Source organism: Olea europaea, unplaced genomic scaffold (assembly GCF_002742605.1).
Source record: "Olea europaea var. sylvestris unplaced genomic scaffold, O_europaea_v1 scaffold940, whole genome shotgun sequence".
Taxonomy (NCBI): Eukaryota; Viridiplantae; Streptophyta; class Magnoliopsida; order Lamiales; family Oleaceae; genus Olea; species Olea europaea.
This window is the reverse complement of record NW_019267893.1, coordinates 231656-243861: the sequence shown is the minus strand read 5'-3', so window position 1 is coordinate 243861 and position 12206 is coordinate 231656. Positions and strand designations below refer to the sequence as shown.

Below are 12206 nucleotides of genomic sequence, written 5' to 3'. Positions count from 1 at the left end.
GGGGGATTATTCTGTTCCCGTGTTACCTTGCCAAAGGAATGAAAGTTAGCTCACTGCCCTCTTAAGTTATAAAATGAATTGGCACTGCCCCCCTAACCCTCTGTCACTCCGTTTGGCTTTCATGCCTAACTTCTTGTTATTTATACCCTCGTTTCTGATAGTTTAGTTTGCTAGCTTCGGTCCCCCTACAATCTTTAAAAAAATCTAGAGGCAATGCAGCAAAAGCCAAACCCGAAAAAAGATCGAAACCCAACAGGCATATTTTATAGCCATGATCTTGATAAAGATGAAGCCTGCTGTCTACCCAGGCAAAGGACACACTGGCTGAGGCTTCCCTTTAATTTATATGCAGAAAACGTCCTTTGGATGCTGACTACACAACACGGGGCCCCTGAAATTCCTTCCCAATTCTGTTGGATAATTTTTATGGATTCTATCATTTCACAAATTCATCTAACGAAGACAAAATCATAATAATAATAATAAACAATTCATATGGGTTGATCAGGGACACAACTCAATTCGTCTAGGTGCCAAAAGACTTTGTCCATAAGCCTGCAAACCCGCCATACATTTAATCTGTCAAGCGAAAGCCCTTCCAAATGGGTATGCCAAATCAGTATAGCCAACTATTGTCTCTGCGTATAACCGTGGAGTCTTGTACCATTACGCTTACGAGTATATCTTATGTGAGCCTAATGCTTACTACAAAGTACTTCTCTCTTACATAAACCCAGAAAACAAGTACTATATATACATTCATAATTAATAAGGTTTATTACTAATTTAAGATGATGATTGATTCCTTTGCCTGCGCATTCGAGCCCCCCACGAATTGTTATCACCGGAGTTCTTATAAGTGCTTCTTTTCTTCAGCTCTGATACTTGAGATTGCCAACGACTCTTCCATTCACTTTTCTCTTCCATTTGCTGCTTGCATAAAAGAAGAGCCATAAGATACATAATAATTCAATGCCTGACAGCAGCCTCAAAATCAAAATTAACATATCGACATCTTATCCAACAAAATCTAAATACGATACACAGTTGAAATACAAAATTGCAGGCATTCACTTATCTTACAAAAACAGTCGGCCTAATCATATCCACTTTTCTACATGAATACACAATCTAATCACAAAGAAATATGGAAACACGAAAAAAGCATATGGAAACACAAAAGTCATCTTTGTCATATAACTACACCAACTCAACAGGGTTTATCAAATATTTGTTTCTAAATTTCAGTACAACTTCAACTTAACTGTTTTGGTCAAATCACACTTTTCCTATATTCGACACAAAATTTTCAACTAGATTGGATTTGATTCCTTCAATATTTTACTAAACCAAATGTTTATCGCCAACCTGTATTGGATTTGATTCCTTCAATATTTTACTAAACCAAATGTTTATAGCCAACCTTGACAGGTTGGCGATAAACAGACAACTGTAATGTTCTTCTATTCATACTTTTTCCCATGGATTTGTCGTCGATAATCCAGTGTGTCATCCAGCTTGGATCCGAATTCACAAGAGATGAAAAAATCTGAACTTGGGAATGCTGACCTCTATTGGAGTGTGACCATGTTAGTTCCAAGAGGCTATTAGCCTTTGGGATTATCTTTAACCTTCCAAAGAATTCTAAAGAGTGCTCTAAACACAAATTTCCACTCAATTCATGCATAAATGAACTTTTTACAAATATCCAATTTCAGTACCTGCCTAAATTTTTTAGCCCTTGATTATTTGATATTTTCTAAAGCCTCCTTTTGGATGTAAATTACTTGAAAATATTTTCAGAACAAAATTGACTAAATCCAATGTATTCTGATACTCGACTTTCGTTCATAGGCAAAACCAAAAATTTATGCAAAGCCTCCGCACACTTTGTTTAATTTCCCCCATTTTGTCATAAAAAGATCAATGATTTACAAACTTAATATACATCCCTTGATGTTTAATTCCACTTCAAATGAATGAATAAAATTAATCGAGGAAAAAAAATAAAAGCCTCGTTTGTTTACTACCACGCAGAACAATCAATATGGGTAGTTTGGAAAAAGAAAAGACAAAAGTCTTACCTCGTCGAATTTGTAATGGCCACGGGCAGAAAACGCAAGGTGAAGGCCCTTAGCCATGTCTCGATCATACAAAGCTCTCCTCCTTGGATCCGACAGCGTTTCATAGGCCTCCTGGACCCGAATAAACCTCTCAGTATGCTCCTCGACCCTATCCGGAGGCGAAACGTCAGGGTGGTACTTCCGTGCCAGCTGTTTGTAAGCTTTTTTGATCTCCAGTTGGGTCCCAGATTCGGATATGCCCAGAAGATCGTAGAAGCTGGCCGGGCAGTCAGAAGGCAGTGAAATGGTGTCACTGTTGTTGGATTTCAGTGGTCTGAAAGCGGGCCCGGGTCTGGATCGGAAGGAGATTGAAGAGGGAAGTGGGTCGGATCGGATTCCAATTGATGGAATGAAGAAGGAGAAGCGAAAACGGTCGCTTCTGGGGAATGTTACGCCATGGTTGCAGCACATTCTTCTCTCTCTGTTTTTGGTTATTTTTAGGTAAGCTTTTGTGTTGGCGGGGTAAATTAATATCGGCAGCAGCGGTGCTGGCGTGGGGACAATTTTATTTATTTATTTTTTAAAGTGTATTTATTTATTCAAATACAAAATGATCAATAGACGGTGGGGACTACATATTAGGATAATTGCACCAGCGGTCTCAAATCCTTCATTTTTTGTAGACTTTACTTTAACCTTTACTTTGTACTATTCATGATCTCAAACCTTGTAAAAATTAGCACTTGATGTCCAAGTGTAGGATTTCTGTTAGTTTGATTGTTAATCAACCCAATAAATTGACTTTGACTAATTCAAAAAAGTTAAAATGTAACTTGAATTAAAATTGAAAAAAAAAAAATCAAATCAAACCAATCACGGTTTTAATTTTTTGTTATTCAATTTTAATTCAAAGTTACTATTTTACCATTTTTTAATTAATCAAAGTAAATTTATTGGGTTAATTAGCAGTAAAATTAACATAAATGATCCATTTGAACCAAAGGAGTTAATTTTTAAAAGGTTAGGAAATATGAGTGACACAAAGTGAAGGTTAAAATAAAGTATTTAAAAAAGTTAAAGGTTTGGGACCGTTGCTACAATTATCCCTACATATTATGCGTACATGAAAGAATAAATTTAACAGGAGCTTGGTAATGCAATTTACTTCCCCCACACACGAATAAATAAGATAACAAAGGGGAATGACTACTTATTATGTAGCATGAATGGTTGTGGATACTTGGATAGTGGTATAATAGTCCAATTTAATAAATACTGTTACGCATTATAATAATTACTATTCACTAGCGCTCCATTAGCTCCAAAAAGGCTCTATGAAGGCTTCACACCAGCCTTAAAAGAGCCATGTTATATGCTGTGCCTACTAGAAGGTTGTCGAGATCCAATTAAAGCATAACATGATGAGATCCATGGTATGAAAGCTAGCAAGAAAAATGATCCATTGATGGTAAAGGAAGGATCAATGATTAGGTCACGAGCAAAGAAAGTCAAAAGAAGCCATGTAATAATTTGTTTAAGCTCCGGAAACATCGATCACAATAAGCAAAGGGACAAATTTGGTGTTACGCTCGGAAGAAGAAACAAGATGGATCAACTTGATTCAAGCAATAGACTGAGGAGCTTATCAAGTTAACTATGCGACTACATAGTTATACAATGCATTCAACAGCATGCCTTTATATGCTAAGTCAGTTGAAGAATTTAAGTGGCCTATGTGACCGCATTCATCAGTACTATCTAGCCACATAGTACAATTCTCGAATGTGAATTTTTCAAATTTCGCGTAGTCTCCTTTTTGTGTTAAAAATTCTATTTTTTGTATCTTTTGGTATTTTTAGACTTATCTCTTCTTTAACTAAGGTTTTTATGAGTTCCTTATAAATATGACCTATTCTTTTCATTGGAAAATAGTCAATTTTGAGAGATTATTAATGCGAGGCTTTTTATTCATTTTTCATTAATTAATTTTCGAACTTTTCAAGGATTAATTTCTTGTGGCGTTTAACAATTCAAGTAAACTTCATAAGTTTTGTGATCGTTGGTCAAGATATTATTTCCGATTGTCTTGGTTCTTTTGTTTAATATTTTATCGGGTTGAGCTTTCCAAACATTGATTCTTAGTTTTCTTCAGTTGATTTTATTTGTCATGGATTCCGTAGTCTTCAATTACTACATGAGTTCACATTATTTGGTATCAGAGCTTGGGTCTAAAAATCAAGATTATATTATTTACTTTTTGTTTAAGTTTTCATCATAGTTCTTTGTGTTCTTCATCTTTGAGTCATTCAATCCTACTAAAGTTCCAAACAAGTCTATAAATTATTTGTGTGCTAAATTAGTGCCCAAATAAATTCCTTTTCGAATTTTTTGACTCTTTGTTGAATTCTCCAGCGTTTAATTTAAAAAAATTGAAATTTGAAAAAAAAAAGTGTAGACATTATTAAAATAGGAGAGTAAAAAAAAAGGTCCAATTCGACTTCAAGAAATGCCCTCTTAAATTATCCTTAGTGTTCCATTCGAGTACCAACTCCTACTTCTTGGGTTATTCTAGAGTTAATTTTTTTTTTTTTTTTACTTAATTCTTTATCTGAACTCCACAAAGATTGAAATTTGATGAAGATCGAATTAGTTCTTGAACAGCTTGCAAGGAAGCATTGAGTAAAAAAAGGCAGAGTGGTGAGACTAATAGAAGGAAAGAGCTAAGTTGCGAGGATATAGGAGTGTACATGCGCAAGACAGATATTATTCTAGATTTAGTATGTATGACACAGACTATTTCACTTCAAGTGGGAAGAATAATCATGTCATAATGATGGAAGAGATGATACAGCGGTTTGAGAGGTTGTTTAGAGATATGGAGATCAAATGGATTGGCAAGAGGCGTGGATGGAGAGGCAAGACACATTACTTGCTAATTTACGTAGGGAAAAATTTAGAGGAGTTATTAACGCGATGAGGCATTTTAGGCGGGAGCCCAGAGTTTATATTGGTGGTGAAAATGAAATGGGTAGAAAATTGGTGATGATACATTAGTAAAGGCTGAAACAAGAACGATGTGGAATATAGGAGAAAGACATGATAGAAGGCCTAAAGATTATGATGGGATGGAGTTGATAGGAATATGAACAATATTAAAATGACAATTTCAACATTCAAGGGCAAGAGCAATCCAGGGACATATTTGTAGTGGAAAAAGAAGATACATCTTATAATTGACTGCCATGACTACTCAGTGGAAAAAAGGTAAAACTTGCGGTCATTGAGTTCAGTAATTATGCTATCATTTGGTTGGATCAAATAATAACATCTAGGAGAAGAAATCATGAGTGACCTATTGAAACATGGGAGAAATTGAAGGCTATCACAAGGAAGAGGTTCATCCCTAATCATTGCTAAATGGATCTTTATCAAAAGTTACAAGGCCTTTAACAGGGATCTAGAAGTGTGAAGGATTATTACAAGAAGATGGAGATTGCCATAATTAGAGTGAATGTTGAGAAAGATCGGGAGGCCATCATGACCTGAGTTTTGAATGGTTTGAACAGGGAGATAGTTAATGTGGTGGAACTACAATATTACGTAGAGTTAAAGGACATACTACATGTTGTTATAAAGGTAGATAGGTGGTTGAAGAGGAAGGGAGTAGCTAAATACCCATCAAGTTTTTTAGATTCTAACTCTGCGTGGAATCCGAGTGGAACAACAACAAAGGTGATGGGGTTGTTTCGAAAGTTAGGACTAAGCTAATAAAGGGAAGAAAGGAAGTTGCTAGCAAAACTACACTCAAGGCGGATTCCCAACCCTTTAGAAATTCGGATATCAAATGTTTTAGGTGCTTAGGATTATGATACATTGCGTCTCAATGTCCAAACAAAAGTGCAGTCAATCTATGAGATAATGGGGAAATGGTGAGTGATAGCAAGGGTGATTATGAAGACATTCCGAAATTGGTGGATGCTAGTAATGGTGAAAAGTGGAGTATGCGGTGGAAGAGCTTTTGGTCACAAGGCGAGCTCCTAATGCTCAAATTAAAGTGAATGACTTGGAGCAATAAATGAAGAACATATTTCATATGAGATGTCATGTCAACAAGATATGTAGTATGATTATTGATGGAGGTAATTAAACTAATGTGACTAGCACTACATATGTTGAGAAATTGGGATTAACCATAATAAAATGTCCCAAGCCTTACAAATTACAATGGTTGAATGAATGTAGAAAGGTTAAGGTGAATAGATAAGTGTTCATAAGTTTCTCAATTGGGAGTTGATGTGTGATGTAATTCTTATACATGTCGGGCACATATTGTTGGGGACCATGGTAGTATGATAGGAAGGTGTGCATGATAGGTACAAAAATATGTACAGCTTTACTAAGGATGAGAAATCTATTACTTTTGCGCAATTAACACAAGCACAAGTGTATGAAGAGCAAATCAAATTGAAAAGTGAGGAAGAAAAGAAGAGAAAAGGGAAGCGAGATTGATCTTTTACAACAAGACAATAAGAGAGAAAAAAAGTAAGGTGACTAATTCTGAGAAAAAGAATAAAGCCACAAGGAAATAAAGAAAATGAGTTTTATGAGAGGAGAGAAAAGTCAAAAGTGAATTTCTTTACAAAAGGGAGTAAGTTGAAGAGAGTAGTAGTTGAGAACCGACCCATGATCTTATTGGTTTATAAGGTATCACTCCTCAATTTTGAAGAAGATAACATACCCATCCCTAGTTTTACTACTTCTTTATTACTGAAATTCAAAGACATGTTTCTAAAGGACATGCCTAGTGGGTTACGAAAGCTAGTAAGGACAAGGATATGTTGATCGTGGAAGAAGAACCAATGAGTAGGTCACGAGCAAAGAAGGTCAAAGAAGCTACGAGATTACTTGTTTAAGTTATGGTGAATGAAACTTGTTCTAAATGAAACATTGATCACTACAAGCAAAAGAACAAGTTTCATGTTGGTATTTTTTGACTTTATTTTCATTTCAACCATGTTTCTATGATTTCCTATAAATAGAACTCATTCTTTTCATTGTAAAACTGACAATTTTGAAAGATTATTATTGCAAGGCTTTTTGGTTTCTAGTCATTCTTCATTGAATTAATTTATGAATTTATCAAGGATTAATTTCTTGTAGCGTTCTACAATTTAAGTAAGGTTTGTAAGTTTCGTGATCATAGGGTCAATATATTATTTGCGATTGTCTTGATTCTTTGGTTCAATAATTTATCGAGTTGAGCTTTCCAAATGTCGATTCTTTGTTTTCTTGGGTTTGATATAATTTATCTTGGGTTCCGTTAGTTTTCAATTGCTATGTGGGTTCAAATCATAGAATGTCTCAACTGTTGAAGCCATTATATAGCAAGACTCGTCCGATCTGAACACTTGGATAAAAGGACAATTGGAATTTCATGCAAATGTAGTAAATAAAGGTTCGACTCGACCTCGCACACAGACGTCATTTGAATGCGCATTTTGACAATCAAATCAACCTCATTTTTTAAACCTTGCATGAACATAGTAAATTGTATGAAAAGTGTTACAAAAGCACAAAACTCTATCAAAGGATGAGACCTTGACCTTAGTCATGATTTCTAGAATAATAATTATCTAGGATTATTTTAGACTATATGGTTTGTTATGTAGCGTGAAGGGTTGTAGACTACTTGGATAATGGTATAATAGTCTGATTTAAGAATTATTGTTACGTATTGAAATAATTATTGTCAACGAGGACTCCACGTCAACTCCAAAAGAGCCACTGAAAGCTTCACACTAGCTTCAAAAGAGCACCATTACATGTCAGCGTATTCACTAGCATTTAGAAGACAACTATTCATTTTCTTCAAGTAATGTAAACAACTATTCATTTTCTTCAAGTAATATGGCACATATTGAAATTTTTTTTCCCTTGATAAATAGCCACTCAAGAGGGTCAACTGTGAACATAAATCATATTTTTTCATGCATATAAATACGGAAGTAAAGCAAACAATTTTGGTACATTTTGCAATCAAAATGTCATGAGGTGTAAATTCATCTTTTTTGAATATTTTCCACGATTTTTTTTTTTCATAAAATGGTCATGCATTAAACTAAAAATGTATTTAAGATTGGAGGTTGAAAATTTCATTTTAAAACTTGGGTATAAAATTTTAGAAAGTACTAAAGATGAGGACTAATTGCAGAATTTTTTCAAAAATTAAGTAAAAGAACTTAATGACACTTTGGGGGAATAATGTTATTCATAGTTAGTAACTGTCAGTAGTTTCCACATGGCAAATTTTTATTTGGGACATTAATGGATGGCAAGTTAATGCCTCAAATAACAAGTTGAAACATAAAATGACTAGTGACAGTTATTGAGTATGAATAACATTATTTGTTTGGGGAACTCTTAAGCATGCACAATTTTTAATAACTTTGAGACAGTGGGATTTGAACTCAGAATCTGTCTATTTTGATATTGTGTTGAACAAACTGATCTAGTTATTTAAACTATTAGGTATGATCAAATATATATCATTTATATATTATATTAGAGATTGATGGCCTGATCGTATTACTTTGATTAATAAAAATGTTTTATTCATATTAATTTGCTCGGAAAACAACATTGTGTAAAATTCCATCAATATTATCTCATCATAAAAAAAAACAACAACAACAATAATAACAATGTTTTTATGACTTATGAAATTTGAAAGTCCCACGTTTATTACCGCTGTCAAATGTAAGATTAAGATGATAAATCAATTAATTTCATGTCATCATTGATCCGTAAGCACTGCAAGTAAATAACATTATTCCAAAGAATAACATTACTACCACACAAATAAATGGGGATGGCAAAGGGGTTGGACTAGGAGAGGCAAAATCCATCTCCTCATCTGCAGTGGGGAAAGGTGGCTAGGGACTAAAAAAAATTATTTTATCATCTCGTTTACTATATATTTAAGCTCTTGTTTAATTTTGATTTTTTCATAGACACTTTCCCTAAAAGTTAGTTTTAACCACACATTTTTTAAAAAAAATTACTTTTCACAAATCATATATCAAAAAACAAAAATCAAACAAGGGCTAAAATTTTAATATCTTTTTAGATACATTTGAAAATATAAAATATAAAATAACAAGAATGAAAATAACATAATAGTCCACCCGGGGACCATATCCCGAGTTCCCATCCCCATCCCCATCCCCATGCCGTTCTAGTTACTTAATGGGATGGGGAATCCTTGATTCATAAGTTGCGAGGTAGTTCAAGACAATATCTTAACATTTTATCATCCCTATCAATATATAAAATTATATTTCAACTTCAGGATGATACATCAATGATCCTATTGTCATATTGGTTGATGATCATCACTCTTACACTTTATTGAATACACATCATCATTATTTTCGGTGACTTACAAGTGTGGTTGTTCATCCTTTTGGCTTCCAATCATTTATTTTTTATTTGTTAGTGAATAATATTATCTATCATCACTAATGACGCAATTCAATTAAAGATAAAATGACTTGATTCATTTAATTGCACATTTAAATTAAATGTCACTTAGTGGCATCAAAATTGATGTTATAATAACACTAACAATATTAAGATTCTTTTTAAGTACCTCTAGAAGAACCATATATCTGCAGACAATAACTTTTGCAACCCTACCAAGTCCGGAAAGATATTTATAATTTCGATTGTATAGAAAACACCAGCCCTGTGCATCTCTCGATTATTAAAGGCTTATTCAATATTTTGATGATTCTGACATGATTCATGCTTTATAATAGAATTATCCTTTAATTTTATTTTTATAAATCATCATTGTCATAGGAGAATAAATTAGTGGACATTGCTATCATGTTTGCTATGCAGCAATCTGCACAGTACAAAAAAATGGAATATAATTTGATTTTTTGTTTAACGAATCCTATTAATATAACGTAACAATATTTAGCATGTTAAATTTAACTCATTGGCTCTTTTTAGCAATTAAATATTTATATCTTTTTTGACACTCGATAATATGTGCGTTTCACGTGGGTTTGTAACATTAATTTGATTTTTCATGTGTTGTTGAAGTTTTTAAATAATAATAATAATACAAACAAAAGTAGCGAAAAAACCGATCACATATAAAAGAATAAAAACTTATTACATAAAATAATACTTTAATTGATAAGAAACTATGCTTTTTTTGTCAAATAAGGAGTTTCTGATGTAAATTCCTTTCTTTGACAAATTCGGATGGTTAATATCTAAATAATTTAAATTTAATTTGGATAAAACTTCTCAAATAGTTGAAGCTCTGAATTTCCCTTAACATTTTAAGGCAACAAATACAGATGAATCACTTGGAAAGTTTGTAAACTTATAGAGACTTAGAGGTCTCGAAAGTTTGAATTAATACTCGATTGTTTTATTTCAATAATTAGAAATTCCAACTCTAATTCGATTGTTTTATTTCAATAATTAGAAATTCCAACTCTAATTTTCGAATTTCCTCTTAGTTTAGAGGTACAAACAATTTTCTTTGAGATTAGGGTACAGTGTCAATTTCACTAATCAACTCATAAATACGTGTACTTATCTTTTTATAAATGTAATCGATATCAAATATTTGATCAGCTGAATTGATGTCAAATTTAATTGCATGACAAAATTTGGCTAACTTCGCATAACAAGGCGTTGTGAATATATTTGGCTCTGAATAATACGAAAAATGAGTATTAATCTAATACTATCGCTTGTAAATATAATTTGATGTGTTGAAGTAGTTTTTTTTTCCCTAAATAGTTTTCAAATTAGAATGTTTCATATTCATAAGAGTTTAAAAAGGATAAAAAAATCAAATTTACATAGAAGGAAATATTTTGATTAGGAAAATAAATATTTTATGCGAAGTTTCATTTTATTTATAACTTCACTCCAAGAAAATTTCAGCTACACTCCTTCATACTATAAATATATTCTTTTCTACTGTGATTAACAAAAAATGTTGTTTTATTTCATAGTATTTTGCCTAGTTCACAATACTGTATAAAATTCTATCAGTAATACATCAATATCAACATAACAAAAAGACTTTTGAATTTTGAAAATTTTAACAAAAATAAAATTTTTCTCGTCAACTACAAATAAAGTTATCTAGCATGGATGGTGCATAGCATCCGTCTACATGTGATAAGATGGCATTATTCAACAAGATAAGACTTCTATGAGGGTGGCTGATTGTCATTTTTGCAACTCCACAAATTTTGGAAGGACAATGCTGGGTGTACAAGACTAGCATCTTACAGGGGTCTTACTGACCCATCACATGGGGTGGGTTTGGGGTTTTTGTTTTTCATTTTTTATGGAATTGGGGCCAGCATGTGGCCGACCTCATGTAAGGGGTCAGTAAGACCCCTGTGAACAAAGCCCTGTATACAGGGCTTTGTTTATTCTAGAAAGACAATGAGAATTTTGATTGTAGAAAAACACAACACCTAGTAATCCTAAGTACAAGTTCTTGAGTACTATATGCTAGTTCAAAGCTGTGATGGTTTGGGCATGCTTCATGCTTTAATATAATTAGCCTTTTTAATATAGGAGAATCAAATAGTGGATACGTACAATATACATTAATATCATGTTTGCAACATATAACACCTACGTAGGACAAATAATGATATTTTGGCATCTGCTTATATATCCAATGATATTGATTCCTATCGATGTAGGGTTCAATTTTTGTATTAATGTGGCACATAAATAGCTCCTTCAAATTTGGATAAACCATTAGAAGTATGTGGCCTTCTCTAATGGTGAGGGGGCCACCCACGAGCATTATGATGACCAAGTCGATCAAGTTGTAGATATGTATTTGGGTTGTGGGATGGATGGGATACGTAAGCCACGCTAGTATAAGGCCACTTGGGTAAATAGAGAATAACATGGGAGCAATATTACTATGAGTGTGTAAAATTGTATTACTTTTAAATGTCACTAAGTGTGAGTTTTATAGTAGAAGAGATGAAGTAATTAAACATTGGATGAAAGGAAGTATCACTTCACAAATCCTAAGTTTAGGAACATTAAATGATTTTGAAATGTAACCAGCCTATAGTTTATGTC

General features: G+C 33.2%; 1 protein-coding gene across 1 annotated transcript; it reads right to left on the bottom strand.

The window, feature by feature from the left end:
* Positions 1-454: 454 nt before the first annotated feature.
* LOC111392574 (chaperone protein dnaJ 20, chloroplastic-like) lies at positions 455-2649 on the bottom strand. Its single transcript, XM_023017934.1, has 2 exons — positions 2085-2649; positions 455-930 (listed from the first exon to the last, which is right to left on the bottom strand). The coding sequence occupies exons 1-2, from the start codon at positions 2532-2534 to the stop codon at positions 787-789; spliced, it is 594 nt and encodes a 197-aa protein (XP_022873702.1). The 5' UTR covers positions 2535-2649; the 3' UTR covers positions 455-786.
* Between the last annotated feature and the right edge of the window lie 9557 nt (positions 2650-12206).

Coding starts and splice junctions, on each gene's coding strand:
- LOC111392574 (XM_023017934.1), bottom strand. CDS start 2,534: ATGTGCTGCAACCATGGCGTAACATTCCCCAGAAGCGACCGTTTTCGC. Junction 931..2,084: donor GCCATTACAAATTCGACGAG/GTAAGACTTTTG, acceptor TTATGCAAGCAG/CAAATGGAAGAGAAAAGTGA.